We start from the raw sequence: 26,661 nt of genomic DNA, 5'->3' as shown, positions 1-26,661 counted from the left end.
TGAAGGTCTATTGAGAGAAGGCAGGAAAATTGGGGTGAGGAACATATCAGCCATGATCGAATAGTGGAGCAGATTCAATGAACCGAATGGCCTGATTTTGCTCCTATATCTTATGAACTCATGAAATACTTTGTGTTCGTCTTCAACAGAAGACAGTGATGACAATCCAAAAATACTAAATAATCAAGGGGCAAAAAGGGGGAGAGGAAATAAATAGAAAACTATAACTAGAAAAAAACTGGGAACTTCATGAAACTAAAAGCTGACAAGTCCCCTGGACCTGATGGGTTGCATCTTTTGACATTTTTAGTCCACTGCTCAAAAAATAAAAGTAGTCTAAAGATTTATTGTGTGAAATGTTAAAGAAAATAAATAACAGCCTGCATTTTTAAGTGATGAAAAATTAGAGTGCATGAATGTGAGACAGTGAAAGGGAAGACGGAAAAGCAAAACAAAAGAAGAGAAAAAAAGAGAGGATTGAGGAAGAGAGACATGAAAGAGGAGGTAGAATGAGGATGCTAATTGATTTGGGGGTGGAGGGGTGGCAGGATTCATGGGCCACAGATACTGAAGATACTCAGTCGACAGTTTGTAGCAATTTTCTGTGACTTTATTGAGATTGATCAGCAACAGCAATTTGGATCAGATACATTAATTAATTTGACAAATAAAGTATACAACTGTGACAGATGTGAACACTTTATCAATCCCAAAGCTGTTCTATAGAATGGAGGAGCAGGGGTTGTGATATTGGAGTAGGACAGTGTTGGTCTCTGATGTGATTTAGTCTTTGGCAGCATCTGCCATCATTCTTCCCTCAGTTTGATGAAGGGGAACTCCTCGTCTTTGCTACAGAAAATGGCTCAGTCCCTGGATCCCCTCCACCCGACTCCTTCCACTCACCCCGCTTGTTATCTCTTACTTTTAGAGGGGGGTGACAATTTATGTTTCGTCGTTCACCCTTTCATCCAGAGATCAAGGACAGATACTTACGATGCAATGATGACCACTATGCCCTTTCCCACCTCCATTTGAAAGTTTGTTTTATTAATTAAAAAAACAAGACTTATTTTCCCAAACATGGCATTTCTAGTCAAGTATTATAACACTCAATACTTAATAGAGACATATAAGATAATCAGAGGGTTAGATAGGGTGGACAGGGAGAGCCTTTTTCCAAGTATGGTGATGGCGAGCATGAGGGGGCATAGCTTTAAATTGACGGGTGATAGGTATAGGACAGATGTCAGAGGTAGTTTCTTTACTCAGAGAGTAGTAAGGGTATGGAATGCTTTGCCTGATTCGCCAACTTTAAGTACATTTAAGTCGTCATTGGAGAAGCATATGGACATACATGGAATAGTGTAGGTGAGATGGGCTTCAGATTGGTATGACAGGTCGGCGCAACATCGAGGGCCGAAGGGTCTGTTCTGCGCTGTAATGTTCTATGTTCAATAAATCTGTACATTTATGTTTGTAGAAGGCCAATTATCAGTGTAACATAGTTTAATAAGGTCTCAAGCTGCTCTGAAACTATTCAATTTGGAATACGAGAAGAACTCAAGTTTTAAAAGGGACCAAATTTACAACATGTTGTTTGAATATGAGAACATGTTGAAGGAAATAAACACTCAGACCAGAGGAGGTTTGAGAGGTGGGTCTAATTGCTCAGTAAAAATAAGGTGAAGTGAATAGATATGCAGAGAAATAGGGAAGGTCATCCAAAGTATAGGTTAAGAGGAATTCTTCAAAAGTCAAAGAATCTATATTATCCTTTCATTTATGACTCATCACTCATATAACACAAGGTTCTCCAACAGCCCAGTTACGTGAAGAGATTAGTCATGCAACTCAAAGTGACCAAGCCTTACAAGAAACACATCTGCTGCTAAATGGACAGTCAAAAATGGAATGAGTGGGTGGGGAAAATGTCATCTGCTTCATAACATCCTCAGATTAGGGATCCAGTAATTACCTACGAAAGAAATGGCAGTAGGACAGAACTGCAAATGAAAAGATGTTTCCTCAGGGATGATTCATCATTGCTGATTTTTAACCATGTAAAATACATCTCATTCTGATCAAAGAATTCACCTCAACCAAATATAGTGTCAGTCACCCACTCAGAAACTCAACTACAAAGACACATGGACTGTCTCTTCCATGTCTGTAAGTTGTTATCCTTGACTAATGTCCAGAAAATCATGGTCAAGGGGCATGGTGTACATTTCCTGATCACACTAAATAACACCACTCCAACTGCTTAACACATTCTGCTACTTCAGGTTAACAGTGATAGTCACTCCCTTGATGTAGTAATTGGCATACAGAGAGGAAAGGAGGGTCACTGGACTTGAAACACTAGGTCTGTTTCTCTCTACACAGATGCTGCCAGATCTGCTGAGTTTCTCCAGCAAGTTCTGTTTTTGCTGGACTCATCACATCCTGCCAAACATAAAAACACACATTTATGCATACTTTGTCATGTATTAGCCAGCCAATCTTCTATCCATACTAATATGACTCTCCCTACACCATGTGCTTGTAGTCTAAATAATAATCTTTGATATTGTACAGCATCTTGAAATCCAAGTACAGTCTATCCATAGATTTGCCCTTTATCCCACGCATGTTAATCTTCAGAGAACTCCAATGAATTGGTTAAAGCAAATTTCCCTTTGACAAAATCTTTTCCTTCAGCTTACTAAGTGCACAGCTCTAACAACCTGAATGATTGATCCTAATACAGGCTCCATAAGAATCAAGAAGCTCATGAGCCTACAGTTTCTGCTTTCTGCCTCCCTCTCTTCTTGAAGAGAGGAGTTATATTATATTTGCTACTTTCTCGTCTTATGAAACCTTTCCTGAATCTGGTGAATTGTGGAAAGTTAATACCAACACACCTAATATCTCATTAGACACATTTTGTAGGGTATGGGATGAAGTCCATCCAGACCCTGAGACTTGCCAGCCCACAATTCTATCATCTTTCCCAGTACCACTTGCCTAGCGATTGTAATTTCACTAAGTTCCTCTTGCACTCTATCTCCTGATTTTCAACTACGATGGAATATTTTTTGTATTCTCTATAGTGAAAAAGCAAAATATTTCTTCATTTCATGAACCATTGCCTTAGTATCTACAATAATCCCCATTCGCACTGTGTAGAGGACAAACATTTATATTATTCTTTTTTCTCTTTTTAGACATTGTAGAAACTCTTATCATCCATTCTAAAATTTCAAACTAGGTTCCACTCGGATTCTAATTTCTTTCTGATTCATGGTTTAGTCATTCTCTGCAATTCTTTACATTTTGACCAACCATCAGACCTGCCATTCGTCTTCATCCAATTAGAAGCTTTTCCTGTAGGTTTGATGCTTTTCTGAACATCTTTAGTTAACCAAGGATGGTGGCCGCTCTCTTGGGATTTTTCGCTATAGTAGAGGTATCCTTATTCTGAAACACAGCCTTAAATGTCTGTCACTATGCCTCTATTGATCTATCACCTATCCTATTATCTCAGCTCACTTCAGCTAGTTCATCTTTCATAGCCAAATGGTTGCCCATATTTAAGTTTAAAATGCCAATCTTAGACCCTCTCTTCTCCATTTCAAATTGAGTGTAAAATTCAATAGTATCGTGGTCGCTGATACCTAAGGGTACCTTTACACTGAGTTCATTAATTAATCCAGTGACATTTCACAATACCAAGTCCAGTATAACCCACCTTCTGGTTATTTCCAGAACCCGATGCTGTAAGGACCTATCATAGAATCAAAGATTCCCTACAGTGTGGAAACAAGTCCACACCAACCCTCCGAAGAGTAACCCACCTAAACCCATTCCCCTACCCAATTACTTTACATTATCACTGACTAATGCACCTAACATATACATCCCTGAACACTACAGCATGGCCAATTCACTTAACCTGCACATCTTTGGAAGTGGGAGAAACAGAAACACTGGGGAACCCAACGGAGACACAGGGAGAATGTGCAAACTCCACAGAGACAGATGTTAAGATCTAGATGCATTATCTGAAAGGGTGGTGGAATCAGATTCAATAGAAATTTTCAAAAGGCAACCGGATGTGGACTTGAAAAGCATTATGTATAATATAGCCGAGGGTGTAGGATCAAATTGGATCCAAATTGGATCAAATTGGTCCATTGTGACTAGCGTAAATAGTCACAATGGACCATACAGTATCTTACAGCATAGATTGAGGCTAAATCCAAATTATATATCATATCTTTAAAACAAAAGATCAAGCTTTCCTGGGGAGGGCAGTCCAAAATTAGAGGGTATTGGTTTATGGTGAGGGGGGAAAGATTTAAAAGGGACATAAAGGGCAGCTTTTTCATGCAGAGGGTGGTACATGTATGGAATGAGCTGCCAGAGGAAGTGGTGGAGGCTGGTACAAGAACAATATTTAAAAGGCATCTGGACGGGTACGTGAATAGGAAGTATTTCGAGCAATATAGGCCAAGTGCTGGAAAATGATACTAGATTAATTTAGGATATCTCATTGGAATGGATGAATTGGAGCAAAAGATCTGTTTCCTTGCTGTACAAGTCCTTGACTCTAAGTTTGTCTTAGTTTCTGTCTTTTCAATACAGCCATATTTATTTTCAACTTCAAATATTTATCCAATTTTGCTTTTGCAAGTTACTATTAATCTGCTTCTACAGTCTTTTCAATCATCTTCACGTTGCATAAATGTCTTCAAGTTATTTTATTTTACTGGGTCTCTTATTATCTCATGGAAGCATCACTTTAACATCCATCTGTATACAAGTTAAACACTTTGCTATGCATTCAATTTCATTGCATTCACATGTTTTGATCCCATCTGATGGTAACACTAGTCAAGTCAGATCCTAGAGTGAAATGTGGCTTGATTGACTTCAAATTTTATTTTTAGAATTTCTTTACGGGTGGTGGTCAGTCATTCAAAATATTCACTTTTAATAAGAGGTTTAATAATAGGGTGGCACGGTGGCTCAGTGGTTAGCACTGCTGCCTCACAGCACCAGAGACCCGGGTTCTATTCCAACCACGGGTGATTGTCTGTGTGAAGACTGCACATTCTCTCTGTGTCTGTGTGGGTTTCCTCCGGGTGCTCTGATTTCCTCCCACGTCCAAAGATGTGCAGGTCAGGTGATTTGGCCATGCTAAATTGCCATAGTCAGGGATGTGTAGTTTAGATGCATTAGTCAGCATTAATTAGAGTAATAGGGTAGGGGAATGGGTCTGAGTGGGTTACTCTTTGGAGGATCGGTGTGAACCTGTTGGGCCAAAGGGCCTCTTTCCACACTGTAGGGATTCTATCATCTATTCTATAAACTAAGCCCAATCATAATCAGCTACTTATTCAATGACCTTCCCTCCATCATAAGGTCAGAAGTGGAGATGTTTACAATTGATCACACAATGTTCAGCACATTTCATCACTCCTCAGATAGTGAAGCAGTTTATATCCATATGCAAGAAAACATTCAGGTTTAGGCTGACCAGTGGCAACTAACATTCATGCCACACAAATGTCAGGCAATGACCATCACCAATCACTATCCCTTAACATTCAATGGTGTGCCCATCTCTGAATTCCCATCTTCAACATACTGGATGTTACCATTGGCCAGAACTGGACCAGTCATTTAAATACAATGGCTACAAGAGCAGGTCAAACATAAGGAATACTGCAGTGAGTAACTCACCTCCAAACTCCACAAAACCTGCCTACCATCTACAAAGCACACGTAAGGAATGTGATAGAATAATCCCCACTTGTCTGAATGAGCGGAGCCCCTACAAAACTTAAGAAGCTTGAAACTATTGAGGACAAAGCAGCCCATTTATTTGATACCACATCCACAAGTATCCACTCCCTCCATCATGAAGGCTAAGCAGCAACAATGTACGCCATCTACAAGACGCTCTGCTGAAATACATCAAAGATCCTTAGAGAGCACTTTCTAAGCACTACCATTTAGAGATATAAGGGCAGCAGATACATATTTCCCCTCCAAGCCACTCATTGTTTTGACTTGAAATTACATCATCGTTCCTTCACTGTCACTGGGTCAAAATCCTGGATTCCCTCCCTAACAACACTGTGGGTCTACCTGCAGCACAAGGACTGAGCAGTTCAAGAAGGCAGCTGTCCATCTTCTCAAGAGAAACCAGGGATGGACAATAAATGCTGGCCTGACCAGTGATGCCTATGGCCAAAATAAAAATGAACTAGGTGATACAAGAACTGTTTGAAACGGTCTTATTACATAAAGCAGAAATAAAAATTCAATCCTCAACAATAACATTAAAGGCATTCAAACCTCATTGATGGGTCACTCCAATTTCCATTCTGTTCAGTTAGCATAACTGTCATCAGTTTATTTTTGGCAAATTTTTGATTTCACATAATGTTATTTTCTTTAGTTTATGTCTCTTCAACAAATTGTTAACATTTGTTATTTAACATGGGTTAATTAAACTCTTGTCTCCACCATTGCCTTCTCCTAGAGTTTTCTTCTAAGCAACTCAGCACTTCTTCCCTAGCACTGTTGCTTTGGAGACTATTAACAGCAATGGTCTCTGAATGAAGTTATACTCTGCCGGACTGCTTCTGGAATATTCTGATCTTCTGTATTACTGGACTCCAGTCACTAAGGAACAACTGCTCTTTTTGTCTTCTCTACCCCTTTTTCTCATGCACTAAACTATTCATCTCAAGGAACTTAAAGACTTCATTTAAATGCTGGTAGAGAAAACAAATCTCCAGACACCTTGATACCATGCACAGAACAAATTTAACTTGAAACCACCAATTATGCCCTGCACAACACACAGTATAGAAATTCTTAATGCTCTGCATCATTTTGCTACTTTTGACCCAAGTTTCCAAACAATAAATATATATTATGTACTTTCATCACAATGTGTCTTTCTCTCCTTTAGTCTAATTATTTCCTAATTAAATTGCAATTGCCAATCTATATTGGAAACAAACTATTTTATAATATATTTACTATACATAACTGAATAAACACCTAAACACAACCTCTTTATTCAAAAATCAAGCAGTCAGTAATGGAATTAGTTTTTTTTTTAAATCTAGTGTTTACATAAAGCAATCCAAGATCAAGTTTAGCAATGATCAGAGTAAAGGAAGTATCCCATCTTGGAAGTATTCTATGAACTTTTCATTTTGGCTCTTATTGCCAATTTGATTTTCCCAGCTTATATTAGATTAAATTCACCCATCATTATTATCATCCCTGTATCACAAGCAGTCAATATTTCTTTTTGGATATTTAACCCAACACTGCATTGTCGCTCATGGGTCAGCTGAGCACCTCTACTAGTGACTTCTATTCTCTAGTGTTTCTCATCTCCACTCAAAATGAGTCCAAATTCTGATTGCCTGAACTACGGTCATCTTTAACTAGTGCACAAATGCCATTCTTGATTAATAATCCTACTCCTCCACATTTACCAAGCTTCTAAGTTTACTCTCCTTGAATGTCATATACACTTCAATATTTAAGACCTAATCCTTGTCAAAATTTAACACCATGTCTGTAATTGTTATCAGATCATATTTATTTCAAGGTAATTGCCCACAGTTGTCAGTGTCAGCAAATTCTGCTTTCAATGTGTGCTATCAATTTGTTTACCTTATTGTTGATGCTACAGGCATTCAAGTACAGAGACTTTGGCTTTGTATCATCTAGTCTTAACTGAAGCTCAACATTTCTATCTTGTTGACACATTACATACTTTTCCAAGCAAGACAAAAACACTAAAGCAGCAGTCTTAGAGGCAGAACTGTCAAGTGCACTGGCATCCATGAACCAAAGCGGCAGCTTCTTTGTATCAGGCATGTCTGCAGGATGGAAAATGTTTGCACACCCAAGACCCTTCCACATAATGATGCAGCCAGATCCCAGATAACCAATGCAGCATTCAACACTCCACTTCAAGGATGCTTGTAAGTGTGATCTGAATGGCCTAAACATTGAATATTGTATCCTGGAGTCACAAAATGATGACCAAGAAAATTTGTCAGCTTTTCTTGATTATGTGCGTGCATATCCAAGGTGGGACTTGAACACAAACTCTTCTGATTTGGAAATAAGAGTGCTACCAAGTGAACACATGAAAGTTTGCAGTGAGAGTCCTTACATTTGCCACTTCACTCCAATCTCATTAAAGCCCTCTGGGTATGCCAAGTGATGTTCTGCAAACTTTACTGTTGGTGAACCGTTCTAAGCACAGATTAGTTGCCATGTTTCCTGTACTACAACAGTGAATAAACTACAAAGAAAGTGGATAAGTGACTATAAAGCTCTTTTGGATACACACAATTCATGAAAGGTGTTGCAGAAATCTAAATCTTTTTATCACACACACACTTATGTTCCAGAACCTCTACCAGTTCTTAAATGGATTACAGACCTGACCAAACCAGATGTGCAGAGTAAGTCCCTGATGGGGTAAATTATATTTTAAATCTTTCTGCCATTTACATCTATCCCAATGTGAAGTAATTCAAATGATGATGGTCAAAAACAAATGAATTACAAAATTTTGCTGGACCACAACCATCCAACCATTATGGAGCTGCTTCGCCTTTGGGTTCTTGACATTATTATTGGTTAGAAACACCACAAAGGAACAACATGAATTTGAGTTAATTTATTCCCCATTAATTAGTCAGCAAGGTTAATCTGCGTAGAACTGCACAGAACAGAATGAGGTCAATCATTCTATCATACCTGTGCTGGTTCTTGGAAGAGTTATCCAATTAGTCCAACCCTCCCTATTTTCTCCACATAGCCCTGCAAACCATAGCACAGACTCAATTATATGAATTTCCCTGCTGATTGAATGTCTTGGGGTACTTTGATCAATTTACTAGAAATTTTAGAATTTACGAGAGCTATTTTGTAGATGATCAAAAGTTTGGTCAAAAGTTTTAGGTTTTCAGGTGAATCTTAACAGAGCAGAAAGAGGTAGAAAAGTTTAGCTGTCAATTCCAGAGCTTAGATCATTAGCAGCTGAAGGCACGACCATCAAAGATGGTGTGATTAAATTCATTGATGTACAAGAAGCCAAAATTATAGAGGTGCAGAGATCTTGGAGCACTGTTAGGTTAAAGAAGGTCACAGTGTAGAAGTCATGGAGGGATTGAAAATCAAGAATGAAAATGAGACAACTGAGGTACTGTCGGTCCGGGATCTAATATAGGTCAAGTAATCAGTGCTTTCTGTGGCCACCTACAGTTGGAAGGATACCTGAAACTGAAAATTAACCATGTTGGTTCAAAGCTGGTTTCTCAAATGGTAATGGTTGCAATGCCTCTGTAAACACTCAAGTCATGTTCATTCATTGAGCTACCATCTAACTTTGATTATACCTAAAAATTATTTCATGTCAAACTCACTATTCCAAATTAGTAGACAAAACGCCACGATCACCATTGAGTAAAGGAGTTGGGGGTCATATTGTGGCTGTACAGGACATTGGTTAGCCCACTATTGGAATACTGAGTGCAATTCTGGTCTCCCTGCTTTAGGAAAGATGTTGTGAAATTTGAAAGGTTTCAGAAAAGATTTACAAAGATGTTGCCAGGGTTGGAGCGTTTCAGCTACTGAATTGAGAGGCTGTTTTCCCTGAAGCTTCGGAAGCTGAGGGGTGACCTTACAGAGGTTTATTAAATCATGAGGGGTATAGATAGAGTAAATAGACACTGTCTTTTCCCAGGGTGGGGAGGAGTCTAAAACTAGAGGGCAAAGGTTTAAGGTGAGAGGGGAAAGATTTAAATGGAAACTAAAGGACGACTTTTTTATGCAGAGGTTGGTGCGTGTATGGAATGAGCTGCCAGAGGAAGCGGTGGAGGCTGGTACAATTACAACACTTAAAAGACATCTGGATGGGGGTATATGTATAGGAAGAGTTTAGAGGGAGGTGGGCTAAATGCTGGCAAATGGGAATAGAATTATTTAGGATATCTGGTCAGCATGGACGATTTGGACCGAATGGTTTGTTTCCGTGCTGTATTTCTCTGACTCGAAAACCGCAGCAGTGAGAGACACTGAAACTTTGTGTTTAAAGTAAAACAAAATATTTACCAGGAATTGCAGCTGCAGCCTAATATTTGAATTATTCAAGAAATAAAACTGTCAAATCTATGCTGTTGTAATGATGCAATTACAGTGCTTTAAAGCTCATTCAGAAGAGATCACGATTATCATAAACTGACCTATCTGATACAAAACATATAATTGTTCTGCTTGTGCTGATAACGACATGTTAAACAGGATTATTTTGTGTTGCGCATCTCTCAAATTACCTATCACAGATTCTTGCTCTCACCAATATGCATGGAAAAGCTGGACAGATTGGAAGTCAGATTTATTATGAGAATTATGTTTTTAAAATTTTCATTGCATACCGATCTCAATAAAAATAAAGTTATGAATAAATCCACATGAAATTAGAAGTATGACATCCAGAGCATGCTATTACACAGGGCAGTGAAGAAAAAGGTACAGATTTGGTTTTATTGGGGGTGTGAACAGGGGATGTCTATGAACTTTAATGTATACAGGCATGCAGCACAGTGTCAAGAAACCGAATGCTTATAGCTTGGGGCAAGTGGAAGCACCCAAGGATAAAATCAGATAACAATGTGATAAAGACATTGACTGGGGATTTTGGAACCAGAGGGAGAGCACTGAAAAAGGTAGACGCAGCATACCCCACTTTTTTTTGTCCAGACAAAAAGTACCCCAGTTTGCTCAGTGTTTCACATTAGTTAGAACTTCTCAGTTCTGTGAAGCTTGTCTTTGCACCTTCCCCAATTCTCCTGCATACGTTTTAAAATATGGGCCAGAAATTTACAGAGGCCCCAGAATGAAAGTCTGCATCTCAGTCATAATATGCTATTGGCAAACTAAATTAGTGGAAGATGGGACTTACACCCATCAGTGACAGGAGATCCACCCTCTGCAACTGCTACCAATCTGATTAAATGGCAGCTCCAGAATTCACAGAAGGGCCAGACTTCAGTGGAGGACAATGCTGGGACTATAATTAGTCCCATGTTGAGGGCTCTGTTGAGCTCCGGTATATATAAGACACATTGGGTGTGGGGCTTTAGTGAATTTGGGGGTCCATGCAAATAGGAATTGCGGAGCTGGGGTGAGAGTTCTGCCTATGCACAAAGGGCACTCTGCACAGATAGCTCTCTTCCCTTCCAGCACTTGTTATGAGTGTTCTTAACTTCTAGAGTTCCAAACAAGAGTCCTTCCAAATTTGCTTCTCTCACCATAGAGGCTGCTAGACCTGTTGAGTTTCTCCAGCATTTTCTCATTTTAGTTTAGAAAGTAGACTGCCGGCCTTTAGTTCAAAGGAAATGGAGTATCAAAATAGGGAGGCCTGAAAAAAATATAGAAGGCACCAGCCAGACCACTGCTGGAATACAGTGACCAGTTTTGTCCTCTCCCTTATCTAAAGAGAGCTACAGCAGCTTTGGAGTCTTTTTTGCAAGGTTTGTAGCGCAGGTTGAGGTTTAGGGTGCAGGTTTGCTTGCTAAACTGTAGGTTTGATATCCAGACATTTCATTACCTAGCTAGGTAACATCATCAATGGTGACCTCCAAGTGAAGTGAAGCAAAGCTGTTGTCTCCTGCTTTCTATTTATATGTTTGTCCTGGATGGGGTTCCTGGGGTTTGTGGTGATGTTATTTCCTGTTTGTTTTCAGAAAACAAACAGGAAATAACATCACCACAAACCCCAGGAACCCCATCCAGGACAAACATATAAATAGAAAGCAGGAGACAACAGCTTTGCTTTGCTTCACCTGGAGGTCACCACTGATGATGTTACCTAGCCAGGTAATGAAATGTCTGGATATTAAACCTACAGTTCAGCAAGCAAACCTACACCCCTAAGCTTTGGAGTCATTGGAGAGAAGGTTCTGTTGGTTGGTCTCGGGCTTAGAGGGACTATGTTATATGGAGACCTTGAGTAGGTTTGGCCTGTACTCCTTGGAGTTTGGAAGAATAAGAGGTGACCTTATTGAAACATAAAGATTCTTGGGGGACTTCAGTGAGTGATGTGTAAAGGTTTCCTCCCCTTGTGGGGCAGTCTAGAATCAAAAGGCATCACTGCAGAATAAGTGGTTGCACAAGACAAAGATACTTCTTCCCTTAGAGGATAATAAATCTGTGGAATTCTTGACCACAGAGGGCTGCTGAGGCTGGGTTATTAAGCATTGTCAAGGCTGAGATAGACATATTTTTAACCAGTAAGGGAATTCAGGATTTTGGAGAAAAGCAGGAAAAGGGAATTGAGGATTGTCAAATCAGCTATGATCTAATTGAATGGCAGAGCAGACTCGATACACATAATGGCCCACTTTCACTTCTATGTTTTATTGTCTTAAAACCATGCTACCCACCCTTGCCCAGCTGCCAACACCAATTTTATATTATATCTTAGTGAGTGTAATATTGGGGTCAACTCAACTTTTAACAAGCTAGATTGATCCATAATTGTACATTTTATATATGTTGAATGGGCTGACAATTTTGGCATTTGCCCTGTGAAGACCATATCTTATTCTTCTGTATTTTTGATTGTGGACTGAAATGGGAAAAAGACAGTTTAAAACCAAGGATTGGGTTAAGTGAATACTACACTCTTTAAAAGCAAGCTAATAGTACTTAAGTGTTGTTTACACTGTTGTTTGTTCATACTGCTATTTGTTCAACATGGGAGGAGTTTAGTTGCGGATGAAAATCACTTCATAAAATGAGTTTTGTCCTAACAAATTTCAATTGTTTAAATTGTCTGCCATACTACATGCTGTATTTGAAACAAGGTACATCATAATTATGAAATGCCTTTTTTAGTAGGTTATGACATAATTTTTTGATTTATTCATTCAACTACTTTTGTCAGAAATTAAAGGAACTCATTGGCCTGTAGAGTGATGATCAGTTGTCAATGACCCAGGTAGCTAAACAGCTTGTGGGTGTGAACAATACAGCCAGAAGCATTTGTATTTCTGGAAGGGCAGGTGGTGTCCTTTTCCCTGAAGTTAAAAAACACCTCAGCCTGAGGAAAGCCCATTTATTTTCCCTCACCAATTGCTGTAAGCTGCTGCCTTTAATCAATAAGACAGAGATTTTATAAGTTGTGTACCGGTTACTTTGCGCCTCCTACAAGCAAGTGAAAGAACCCCAAGAAGAGGGATCATGAAGCAGCAAGCCAAAGGGATAATCAATGAAGCCTATGGACGGGGACCATTGAACCACCTTCACCATTTTCCCCTCTACCATAACACAACATTTTTTTGTCCCACTCTATCTATCTGTGTGTGACCATAGGGTAAGTTTTATAAGGGGAATGTACAGTTTTAACTAGTAGAGTTATATGTTGACAGTTCATAGTGTCACAGTTACTTGTAGTTAGAATCTTTTATTTGTAATAAATAACTATTCTTGTTAAATACAGAAATCCAGCTTTAAGAAGACAGGAAAATTGAGGAATTTTGCATACTTTCATAAAATTTTTAACTTATACAATGATTCCAGGATAGCTGGGCTCAACTTTCAGCGTGCTACCCCTATAAGGCATGACAATCCACACTAAATACAATTAAGCTGAGCTTTGGGATGGGTGAGAAGGTGGTTGCAAGGACACCTGTTCTATTTTCACTCTCATAAAAAACACACCCAGTAGGGAACACTGTCAATATACTGATCTTTAACACACCCTCTACACTTTTTAATTCTATCCCTTTTAAAAATGAACCTAGTATGTGGTTTGCATTTTTCTGTTGTGGCTTTGTCAACCTGTGGTACAATTTTGCCTCAGCCAGTCAGCAAGCTCTGCTAAATTCCGAAAGCAAATCGTACTCCGCTCACAAAAATACAAGATGGAGGCACTTTCTCTTATTTGTACTTTCACTCTGGGGCAGGCGTTCCCACAAATTTAATTTGTAAATGTGGAATAGTGATCCAGTTACATTGAACACCGTCCTGCAGAACTTCCTATTGAATTAAAAATGAACATAATGATGCTCTCTGCGACTGAGTAAATTTTCCAGCAACTTGTGGTGATAGTGATTTCTCATGAGTTGTGAAACACCACAGATTGCTGCAAGTACATTAACTACTCATTAAGTATGCCACAGAGTAAGGCTAATACCTAATAACTTAAATCACCCTTGACAGAAAAAATATGGTCATTGCAAAGCCAGTGAACTTCTCGAGGTGAGACAGTGAACTGTGGAGTCATATTTTTGTAAGTGGTCATGATTTGGAGATGCCAGAGTTGGACTGGGGTGTACAAAGTTAAAAATCACACAACACCAGGTTACAGTCCAACAGGTTTAATTGGAAGTACTAGTTTTCAGAGCAACTTATATATCCTCCTTCGAGATCTTTTTAATGTCCAGAAGGTTTTATTCTCTTCCTACGTGTTCTTTGTCTTTATTCATTTTCCCTCAGTCCAATCTTTCTTTCTCTCTTTCGTTTCTCTGATTTGATTCTACTTCACCATATTTCCTTTTGCATAATCCTTGTTTCTTTCCTAATCCTTAAAACTCATGGATTAAGGTGATAGACTGCTGGTCCTGTAATTCACCATGCTCGTTGTCCTTCTGCTCTTTTTTACCAATTTGTCTGTCCATAGAAACATTTTTATTCAAATTGCAGTTTGAGGGAAATAGTCTGACTAATTGTATATACATGAAAGGCCACAAATTCTGAGCCATTTTTGTTCATAATTGGCAGGAATTTTCTAACACTCAGTGAGTGAGAATCATTTCAAGTTTCACTTCTCAGAAATCAATGGACGAAGAGTTGTACACTCTCATGGAACAGCCTAAACCACAGGAAACTGATATGCTCGTCAAAGATTTAGCTCATAGCTTTAAAAAAAGCTAACACGTCAAAACTACTTTTATCTGATACAAGGCAGGTGCCTTCAGTATTAACGATTTACAATTTGACACAACATCACAAGCTTAGAGGATAGGTCCAGCTACAGACACAAGTTGAAGGTGTTTAGTGTGTAAGTATTGACTCTTATTCAAAATTTAAAATTTAATTGTGAATTGAGAGGATTATTTTACTGTATTTGTAAAATAATATTGTGGCTTACTTTTAGAGTCATGTTGGCTTTCTTCAAATATTTCATCTTGAGACATAATTCTCAGATGCTACTGCATAACTAACATGCTTTGAGGTTGCAATTAGATAAATTTAAATCATTTTGCAAAATATCTTTTCAAGAATAATTCTTGAAAACAATAAAGCTAACGTCAGTTTTAATTTCTGACAAAAGTAGTTGAATGAATAAATCAAAAAAATTATGTCACGATTTATTTAAAAAGTCTTTTCATAATCGTGATAGTCCTTGTGTCAAATCCAGCATGTAGCATAATTTGAACTATTGAAATTTATTCATTGAGAAATGGCAACGGTCATGCAAGTTTCTCCACAATCCAACATTTAAAACTACAACATACTTAAATTATTGAACTGCTATTCATAAACATTATCATGGAAAAACCATTTTGTAACATACGAGTAAGAAATGTGCTTAGGGCGGGGAAAGGTATGAGGGAGTTGGAGGTTGGAAAGTAGAAGTTCAAAAGTGAAGAGGAGAAATAGTGTACAAAGCATGCAAGCAACCAAGAAATTAATACACGTGATCAGAATAGAACTTGTGGTATTTATTATCGCAGGCTTCATCCAAGTAGTGTTACCTTGTTTCAAGCACCATAAGAAAACAATGGTGGTAGAGAACTATATTTAAGAGCTATATCCTGTAAAATGAATAGTTTAATCTGCAGTGTTCTTGGATTGAGCTACTTCTACACACACAAAATGAGCTAACATTGAGTTGTGAAACATTAGTAATGAGTTTGCACAGTGTATTTATTTTCAAGTGCACGAATCCATTTATTTGAATGCTTTCTTAGCAAACAATTTTGGTTACTTTAAATGTGTTAATGCACTAAGCAGAATTTTTAAAAAAATTTTTCATTTTATCATGGGATGTGAACATTGCTGTCAAGGCCAACATTTGCTCACTCTCCCTTAGTGCCAATGAGAAGATACTGGCAAGCTGCCTCCTTGAACCACTGCTGTAAATTGCGTGTAGCTATACCCATACTGTGAAGAAGGGAGCTCCAGGTTTTTGACCCAGCAACAGTGAAAGACAGTGTGTAACCTGTATCGTCATGTATCAGCTCTCATTCCAACTAATTAAGGTTCTGGATTTAGCAAGTATTGTTCAAAGAGGCTTGTTGAGCTGCTGTGATACATTTTATATTACATATGTGTACATATTAAAAAAAAATACTTAGAGAACCAAAACGTACCATTTGGTCAACTGATGTTTTGTGAATATACCCCTCAAAAGCTTTCTTTCATCCTCCTTAATCTGACTTTATCAGCATGTCCATCAATTCCTTTCTCTCTTATGTATTTAACTTTCCCCTAGAGCCTTCAGAAGCTTCTCCAAATCTTTGCTATTAAATGAATGTATCCTGCAGTATATTATTCTTTTCAAATATGCACTTATTAAGCAAGAAATGACACAAAGCAGCAAATTAAATGTGTTTATTAACAGATTTTTCTAATCAACCCATTCAGTGATATTATTACACACCTCTAGAGCAGGCAGGACTTGAACCCGTGCCTCTTGGTCCTAGGGTAGGGACATTAGCATTATGCTACAAGAGGGCCCCTCAAATTGCACTTTTATATAGTGCAGAAAACTCAGAGCAGAATAAGTAAACTTGTTTCTCCTCCCTCTGTTCCTCATCATCACATTCTGTTAATTTCTCTCAAATACGCTCTCCCTTAGTTTGAATTGCCACTTCCTGGTATTCATCTAGCTGAAATCACATTTCACAGTCAACCTTTCCCTTCAGTGTCTCACAGATTTATAGCAGGTGTTCAATATACCATGTCAGCTCTGTTGGAGAGTCATCTAGACTCGAAACCTTAGCTTGCTCTATCTCCACGGATGCTGTCTGACCCACTGATTTCCAGCAATGTTTGACTTCACTTCAAAATCTCAGTCTCCCAGAATGACACAAAATGTTTAGCCCAACTGGTCAGATGATCTTATATTCAACAAGAACCTTGCCCTAATCTAACTCCTCTCACCTAATCAGCATATCCTTCTATTCCTTTCTTCCCCTTAAATGTGTCCACACTTTTCATCTCATCTGGTTCATTTGATAAGGAGATTTACATTTGCACCTCCCTCAAGGTAAAGGATATATCATTCTCCAAAAGGCTTTTCCTGAAATCATTAATAAATTTGTTTATGATCATCTACATTGATAACTAGTTTTATTGAATGCCATTATAATTGTAAAGATCTGTCAGGACACCCTTAACCTTAATTTATTTTGAGGAGTCCTAGCTACTACTTTCCTGATGCTTGATTTTTGTAACCTATCAGTTCTGGCATCAACCTTGCAATTTTTTTTTTCTCCTCTTCATGCTTCTACATCCTTCTTATGTTAAGAAAAGCAGGAGTGTTCAGTGCACCAAGTGCAGTATAATTAAAGTTGCTTGTAGATTTAGCGTAGCTTCTCTGCTATAAATTTCTCTTAAAACAAGAACTTGTATTTAACACCTTAAAGTAATAACATTTTCCAAGGTGCTTCATCAAAGGATTATCAGGTAAAAAAATGACATTAAGCAAAAGAAAGAGATGGTAGAACAAATCAAAGATTTAAAGAGTATTTTGAATAAACTGTGAGGTGCTGAGAGGTATAGGGAGAGAATTCTAGGGCAAATCACCAAGAGAGCTGTAGGCACAGCTGTTGTTGATGGAGCAAAGAGGTCAAAAGTAGACCAAAGCCAACTCTCCAGGAGGGTTGAGGGTGTAGAGGTTATAGCAATAGGCAGGGGCATGATCATGAAGGATTTCAACACAGGGATGAGTACAGTCAGCGTTACATATCGTAACTGCTCATTTACACTGAGAGTATATAAATTTGTGATCAAGGCTGATGGTGAACTTGCACAAAGTGCTTTTTGAGGAAAAAAAGCCCCAGCCTGTTCTGTCTTTCCTAATAAATGGAATAATTCAGTACTATTGTTCATCTTATTTTTATACTTTCTCCAGTGCCTTCAGATATATAAAACAGAGTACATAACTATATACAGAATATGCTCCAATCAAGATTTTAAACATGGTAGAAGTAGGGTGAAAATTATTTCTCAGATAGTGAAAGTTGTCAGAACTGTCAATAATGAAGCTTGGCAGAAAGATATGAACAGCCAACAGTTGTTTGTCATAACAGGTTATCGAATGAAGACCAATGTTGGTTAGACCAAAGTTATGAATATTCATGTGGATGTCGGCAAAAGAGTGAGCATCTTAACAGATAAGGAATAACCGACTAGTTTTGACATTCGGTAAGTATGGCTGTTGATGGCAGATCAGTTGTTTGGATGGTAGCTGGGAAAACATTAAAAGTTTAAAAAAGGATATTGGTTGGACAAAAGATTAGAGAACTGAAGAAAATTCATAAAGATGAAAGCAAAACCAAGCATTGGAAATCTGAAATAAAAACAGAATACAGTGGGCAGATAATAAATAGGTTAGGGAGCATCTGTAGAACAAGAATACTAGAAGTATTTCAGGTCAATATTTCATTAAAACTGGAAAAAGCTAAAGATCTAATAGTTGGCAGAAAGGATCAATGAGCTGTTGATGTGGTGTATATCGATTTCAAGAAGACATTTGGTACAGTGCCACACAACAAACCTGTGAGAAAACTTTACGGAATAAAAGTTACAGTAGCAAGGGTAGTAAGTAACAAAATTGGCTGAGTGATAGAAAACAGATAGTAAAGGTCAATGGATAATTTTCAGGCTGGTGTGGTGATCCCCAGCTTTTGATATTAACATCCTTACATTTCCTGATAAAGATTAATCATCTAGATCTTGGTGTGCAAGGGACAATTTCAATGTTTGCAGATGCTACAAAAGATGGAAGCACTAAACAGTGAAGATGATAGTGTAGAACTCCAAAAGGACATAGGCAATTTAGTGGAATGGTCAGATGGTGGGGAATAACATTCAATGCACAGGAATACGAGGTGATGTATTTAGTTGAAGGAACACAGACAGACAACATAAAGGGTATAATTCTAAATGGGCACAGGAGTGGAGGGGATAAGTGTATATATGTACAGTATGTTGAAGGTGATAGAACAAATAGAATGATTAATAAAACATGCAATATGAGCTTTATTAATAGGGGCATAAGGGTACAAGGACAAGGATGTTATGCTGAATTTGTACAGGACTTGCTAGGCTTCAGGTAGAGTATTGTATACAGTTCTACACTATAGGAAGGAAGTGAACACTTTGGAGTACAAAATGATTCCAGGGATGAGAAACTTCAGTTGTGAAGACAAATTGATGATGTTGAAACTATTGTCCATGGAGAGAAGAAAGTTAAGAGGAGATCCAATAGAAGTTTTCAAAATCATGAGTGTAGAGGTTAGACTAGTAGGGAGAAACTGTTTATAACATCATTGAGAATGAAAGGGTACAGATTTAATATGAATTGCAAAGAAGCAAATGTGATGAGAGAAAAAAAACTACGAGTGGTTTAGGTCTGAAATGCACTATCAAGAAATGTGGTAGAGGTAGGTTTCATTGAAGCATTCAAGGAGGCATTGGATGATTGTTCCTATTTATATAATGTACAAGGATATGGGGTAAAGGCAGGAAAACTGCACTGCGTCATGATATTTACTTGGAGAGCTAGTGAGGTCCTTCTGCACCATAACATTTCTGTGATTCTGTTCAGTAGGTAGACAGGCAGCCAAAAGATCAGGGTTGAAGATAACAGCAAAGGGATAGATTGAAAAGCAGAAGTGATTTTATGACACATGATGATGATGCGAGATCTGGTGTGGTGATAGTATAAATGAAGGAATAAAAGATTGATTCAGAGGTGGTGGAAATGTCACCAAGAGAATTATTACCAGCATTTGCAGAGAAAATGTCTGCTTGAGAAATCATGAGCAGTTGAAATAATTTGAATTGATTTTGAGACCAAAAGAAAGATGAGGTGCCATTCCTTTAGTTTGCTTGAAGATTAGTAAAGACATTTGTACAGATATGGTACTGAAATATTAGGTGCTAAGATAGTTATAGATCATGCTTCTGGAAGGCTTGGGTTTGAGAGTTTGGGATGCAAAGACAAAGTGAATAAGATAGACAAAATAAAAGGAATGAATATGTTGGCAATGGCACCAGAAGCACATAGCTTGTTGACAGAAAAATGGCAAAAGAACTAGAATGAAATGCAGTACTTTCCATACACTCAACACTATCAGGGTGGAGATATGTTCCTTATTGATAGTTTAGGAACTACCTTACATTAAGGGTCTTAAATCTAGTGTCCTACATGCAATAACATCTTGTATTTATATAGCATCATTAATGCCACAGAAAAACAGAAGTGTCACGACACAGGTGGTGATCATTCAGCCTTTTGTGCCTGCACAAGCTCATTAGACAAGATTATTAGCTAGTGCTAATTGCCTGCCTTTTCCCATTATTTTTACGCAAATAATTATCCAACGCTCTCTTGATTGCCTCCAATGCACTTCTAGGCAGTGTATTTCATATTTTAACTAAGTCAGAAGCCACACAACACCAAGTTATCATTCAACAGGTTTATGTGAAATAATGAGCTTTCCGAGTGCTGCTCCTTCGGCACTTTGTCCTGTAGAGAGGCAACACCTCAGGGTTGTTCACCTAATGAAGCAGCAGTGCTCCAAAAGCGGCGATTTCAAATAAAGCTGTTGGACGATAACTTGGGTATCACGTGACTTCTGATTTTGACACCCCAGTCCAACACTAGCACCTCCACATCATACTTTAACTACCCAATGGGTGAAAAAGTTTTTCCTCACTTAAATCTTCCTTCTTTTGCTGGTTCCTTTAAATCAATGACAGCTTGATCTTGTTCTTATTATGAGTGAGAAATAGTCTTCCAAATGTAATCTATCCAGCCACTCACGATTTTGAAAACCTCTAACTGATCTCCCCTTCAATGCCTTCTCTTCCAAGAAAACAGTCTGAAGTTCTTCAATATATCTTCAAAACAGAAGCTCCTCATCCCCGAAACCACTCTTACAATCTACTTCTGCACTCTTTCCAATACCTTTACAGCCTCCTTATAATGTGGCATCCACACCTGTAGACAGTATTCAAACTGAGGTCTAGTAAGTGCCTTTACATAAATTCAACATGACCTACCTGCCCTCGTACACCTTTTTAATTACTGTTCTACCTGCCCTGCCGTGTTCCATGATCACTGTATAGTTACACCCAGATCCCTCTGCCCCTGCCCTGCACCACTTGTGTTTCAGAGGGTCATTAAATGACATAAAATTAGAATTAAACAGATGAATGAAATTCCAGTAAAACAAAGATTCCAGTAACACACTGAAAGGTCTTCAATGGTTTCACAAGAAAGAAGCTATCATAATGAAAATAAAACATTATGCATCTGAAGACTATTTCTTTTAGTAAGGTGATCAGTTTAAAATAAATATTTAAACAAATAAAGGCTTATAGCAAACTTGCTTGTAGATTGTCAAATGAAAGTAAGTTACCTCTGGCAATGAAAGACAGTTTGTACAGCAAATATTCAGTCAAATATTTTTAGAAGTATGCTATGAAAGTCTTCATTTAAAGACAGTAAGTTACTTAGCAAGCTCAGTTTGATTTTCTTTACTCTTGACTGTGGCAGGATTCTGCCTGTACTAATACGAGTGTTACCTTTTACGACAGAGAGCAACTCGAGTGTAAACTGGTGTAGTCAATGGCAAAAAGCAATGAGCCTATCATGTGCATCAATGCCAGGCTCAGTGCTGTCCTTACTCAATGCCCAACATACTGAGTCAGAGGTTGTGGATTCAAATCCTGCTTAAAACTTGAGAATAAAATCTTAGTACAGTAGTGATCAAGTGTTGTACTATTTGAGGTACCACCTTCACAGCCCTGCAATACTTTTTCTCCTTTCAGGTAGACATTCAATTCCACATTGAATAATAAAACTGAATCTGCCATTCTTTCAGTCAGCACAGACCAAGTCATAAATTGTTGCTTAAGAAGAATTCTCATATCTCCTTTATTCCTTTTATCAATTACTTTCAAACTATCCATGTGTTATTGATTCTTCTGCTAGTCTTGTGGAGAACTAGTTGAAAGTTAAACAGCTCCTCCTGATTGTCAAAATTTTAAGGTGTTTGAATGGAGTTTAATCTTGCTTAAACTTGTCTATTCTAAAGACCCATCCATGCATGACTTTAGTTTCCACATAACTGAAGTTCTTCATCTCTGATACTCTTAAAATGAATAGTTTACAAAAGGTCTTTAAGGAAGAAAATCTGCTATTCCCACTTGATTTGGCTTACATGTGACACTGCACCCACAGCTTTTACCTAACTCTAACAACCCCTTGAAAATAGCCAAATAAGCTATTCAGTTCAAGAGCAATTCAGACTGGCTACTAAATGCTGATCTTACCAATGATGCTCTCATGCTATTAAAGAGTTTAAAAAGATATTTATCCAATATCCCTTTTGAAAACTATGATCAAATTGGCTTCCACCACCCTTTCAGGCAGTACATTCCAGTTCTTAACAATTTACTACTTTTGTCCTTCGTTTACTGAACCACTTCCACAGCAGACTTTGATTAATGATAAATCCTGAACTGAAATTAAGATTTGTTTGTTTAATATAGCCGCTGCAGTTCCAGTTTCCGGAGAGCTCATGGGAGCACACCCGACTGTGAAAAATTCAACATTTCCAGTTTCCATGGAGGCAAACTCAACAGTGAATAATTCAATGACTAACACTTCAGTGTGTAATCTGTACAGCCACTACCACACAGCCCGTATCGTTTTGCCAATAGTCTACAGTGTTATATCTATTGTTGGCGTCTTTGGCAATGGCCTTGCCATAGTCGCCATCAGAAAAAAGCAGAAAAAAATCAATTCGACTACACTTTACTCCATGAATCTGGTCATCTCAGACATTTTCTTTGCTGCTGTTCTACCTGCCCGAATAATATACTATGCACGAGGATTTAACTGGCCATTTGGTGAAATAATGTGCAGAATTACTGCAGTTATTTGTTATAGCAACATATATGCCAGTGTAAGCTTCATGACCTGCTTAAGTTTGGATCGGTTGCTCGCAGTAATATATCCATTCCGACATTCGAAGTTCCGCAACGTCCGAAACGTCAAAAAAATCTGCACTGTTGTGTGGATAATTATTCTTTGCCAGACGATACCACTGCTGCTTATCAAAATGTCCAAAATGGCTGAAGGCAACTTCTTAACATGTATGGAATACCCAAATTTTGAGTCTATTCCAAACCTTCCAGAAATGCTGCTTGGTGCTTGTATAATCGGTTACTTGCTCCCTGTGGTTATCATGCTATTTTGTTACTCAAAGGTCAGCTCTAAACTCTTCAAATCAGCAAAGGAGAACCCCTTAACTGAAAAATCAGGAAGAAACAAAAAAGCTAACAACGTAATCCTGCTTGTACTCTTTGTGTTCTTTATATGTTTCACTCCCTACCACGTGGCCATTGTGCAACACATGATCAAAAAGTTGCAGTACAAAATACCCTGCCAGGAGCAACAGAACTTTCAAGTAGCTCTACACGCGACTGTTTCTGTGATGAACTTTAACTGCTGCCTGGACCCTTTCATCTATTTCTTTGCCTGTAAAGGTTACAGGAGCATTGTCCTCAAGATGTTCAGACAACCCGTTAGCGTGTCTATTTCAAGTGGCGTTAAGACCACCCCAGACAACTACTCACCTGGGGTTGGGAATAACAAGCCTGCAATAGGGACAACTTCTGACACCAACTTGTAGAGACAATTTCCTCAAGGATAACAGGAAAAGACAAAAGCAAGGCAACCAGCCTAAAAACCTCAATGTGTATGTTAACCATGTTACCTGCACAAATTGTACAGAAGTAAACTGTGTTTTTGTTAACCTTCTTAAGTTATAAGTAGTTTTTCACTTTCCTGGAATAGTCATAGAATCATAGAATTGTACAGCATGGAAACAGGTTCAATTTGTCCATGCCGACCAGATATCCTAAACTGATCGAGCCACATTTGCTAGCATTTGGCTCATATCATTCTGAAACCTTCATATACCCATCTAGGTACCTTTTTTTAAATGTTGTAATTGTACCAGCGTCCATGACTTCCTCCGGCAGCTCATTCTAAATACACCTTCCCACCCTCTGCATGAAAAAGTTGCCCCTTACGTCTTGTTTCAATCTTTCCCCTCTCACCTTAAATCAATGCTCTCTAGTTTTGGATTCCTCTATCCCAGGGAAAATGACATAGGGTAAATAGCCAATCTAGACCCTTCACGTTTTCATAAATCTCTATCAAGTCATCCCTCAGCCTCTGTCGCTCCAGGAAAATAGCCACAGCCTATTCAGCCTTTCCTCATAGCTCAAACCCTCCAACCCTGGCAAAATCTTGTAAATTTTTCCTGCACCCTTTCAACTGGCTCAGCCACACTCACCAAGGTCCTACCATTAACTGTATAAGACCTAACCTGATTTGCCTTACCAAAGTGCAAAACCTCATTTATCTATATTAAACTCCATCTGCCATTCCTCAGCTCACTGGCCCATCTAATCAAGGTCTCATAATGTTCTGAGATAACCTCCTTCACTATCCACTACACCATCAATTTTGGTGCCATGTGCAAACATACTATCCATTTCTCCTATATTCACATCCAAACCATTTATATAAATGACAAAAAGCAGTGGACCCAGCACCGATCCTCGCAGCACACTACTGGTCACAGGTCTCCAGTCCGAAAAGCAACCCTCTACCATTACCCTCTGTCTCCTGCCTTCAAGCCAATTTCGTGTCCAAATGGTTAGCTCCCCATAGATTACATGTGATCTAATCAGTGTACCTTAGCGAACACCTTGCTGAAGTCCATATAGACAATGTTCACCATTCTACCTTCAACAATCTTCTTTGTCACTACTTTAAAAAACTCAATCAATCGATTTCCTGGCACAAAGCCTTGTTGACTATCCCTAATGAGTCCTTGCCATTCCAAATACATGTAAATTCTTTCCCTAAGATTCCCTTCCACCAACTTATCCACCACTGACGTCAGGTTCACTGGTCCAAAGTTCCCTGGCTCCACCTTTCTTAAATAATAGCACCACATTTGCCACTCTCAAATCATGTGGCACCTTATCTGTGGCTATTAATGATACAACTATTTCAGCAAGGGACCCAACCATCTCTTCCCCACCTTCCCATAAAGTTCTAGGATGCAACTGCTCAGAGCCTGAGGATTTAAGACATTCAGCACCTCCTTCTTTGTAATAAAGGCATTTTTCAAGGTATCACTATTTATTTCTCCAAGTTCTCTAGCTTCCAAATCCTCCTTCTCAGTAAATACTGACATGAAATCTCAATTAGTTTCTCACCTATAGAACATAGAAAAGTACAGCACAGAATAGGCCCTTTGGCCTACGTTGTTGTGCTGAGATTTAATCCTAATGTAAAATATAGTAACAACCTACGCACCCCTCAACTCATTGCTATCCATATGCATGTCCAGCAGTTCTTAAATGTCCCCAATGACTTCCACCACCACAGCTGGCAACACATTCCATGCATTCACAACTCTTTGCGTAAAGAACCTACCTCTGACGTCTCCTTTATACCTTCCTCCTAATATCTTCAAACTGTGACTTCTCGTACCAGTCAATCCTGCCCTGGGGAAAAGTCTCTGGCTATTGAATCTATCTATTCCTCTCATTATTTTGTACACCTCGATCAGATCTCCTCTCTTCCTCCTTCTCTCCAGAGAGAAAAGTCTGAGATTATTCAACCTTTTTTCATAAGGCAAGCCCTCCAGTCCAGGCAGCATCCTGGTAAACTTTCTTTCCAAAGCCTCTGTATCTTTCCTATAGCAGGGCGACTAGAACTGGACACAATATTCCAAGTGTGGTCTCACCAGGGACTTCTAGAGCTGCAGCAAAACCTTGCGGCTCTTAAACTCGATCACCCTGTTAATGAAAGCTAAAACACCATACGCTTTCTTAATAACACTATCCACTTGGGTGGCAACTTTGAGAGATCTATGTACTTGCACACCCAGATCCCTCTGTTCCTCCACAATGCCAAGAATCCTGTCTTTAATCCTATATTCAGCATTTGAGTTCGACCTTCCAAAATGCATCACTTCGCATTTATCCATTTTGAACTCCATCTGCCATTTCTCAGCCTAGCTCTGCATCCTGTCTATGTCACACTGTAGCCCTCTATACTATCGACGACACCTCCAACCTTTGTGTCATCTGCAAATTTATTAACCCACTCAACCTCCTCATCCAAGTCATCTATAAAAACTACAAAGAGCAGAGGCCCAAGAACAGAGCTCTGCGGGACCCCACTCAACACTGTCCTCCAGGCAGAATACTTTCCATCTACAACCACTCTCTGCCTTCTGTCAGCCAGCCAATTCTGAATCCAGATAGCCAAATTTCCCTGTATCCCATACTTCC

The 26,661-nt window shown here is 38.7% G+C and overlaps 2 protein-coding genes across 4 annotated transcripts in view; one reads left to right on the top strand and one right to left on the bottom strand.

The window, feature by feature from the left end:
* ubac2 (UBA domain containing 2) overlaps nucleotides 1-26,661 on the bottom strand; it is a 250,361-nt gene that overhangs the window by 114,883 nt on the left and 108,817 nt on the right. The gene's annotated exons all lie outside the window — the stretch shown is intronic.
* On the top strand, nucleotides 15,016-25,452 carry gpr183a (G protein-coupled receptor 183a). 2 transcript variants are annotated; one of them, XM_072576628.1, is made up of 3 exons: nucleotides 15,046-15,097; nucleotides 18,357-18,471; nucleotides 22,831-25,452. In XM_072576628.1, the coding sequence occupies exon 3, from the start codon at nucleotides 22,860-22,862 to the stop codon at nucleotides 23,973-23,975; it is 1,116 nt and encodes a 371-aa protein (XP_072432729.1). In that variant the 5' UTR covers nucleotides 15,046-15,097; nucleotides 18,357-18,471; nucleotides 22,831-22,859; the 3' UTR covers nucleotides 23,976-25,452. The 2 variants fall into 2 exon arrangements, with proteins under 2 accessions (XP_072432728.1, XP_072432729.1); XM_072576627.1 differs by lacking the exon at nucleotides 18,357-18,471 and having other exon boundaries at nucleotides 15,016-15,097.

The sequence above is a fragment of the Chiloscyllium punctatum genome, chromosome 9 (assembly GCF_047496795.1).
Source record: "Chiloscyllium punctatum isolate Juve2018m chromosome 9, sChiPun1.3, whole genome shotgun sequence".
Classification (NCBI taxonomy): Eukaryota; Metazoa; Chordata; class Chondrichthyes; order Orectolobiformes; family Hemiscylliidae; genus Chiloscyllium; species Chiloscyllium punctatum.
This window is presented reverse-complemented; position numbering and strand designations above follow the sequence as displayed.

What these genes read in the sequence shown, in the direction of transcription:
- gpr183a (XM_072576627.1), top strand. Translation starts at nt 22,860, where the DNA reads ATGGGAGCACACCCGACTGTGAAAAATTCAACATTTCCAGTTTCCATG.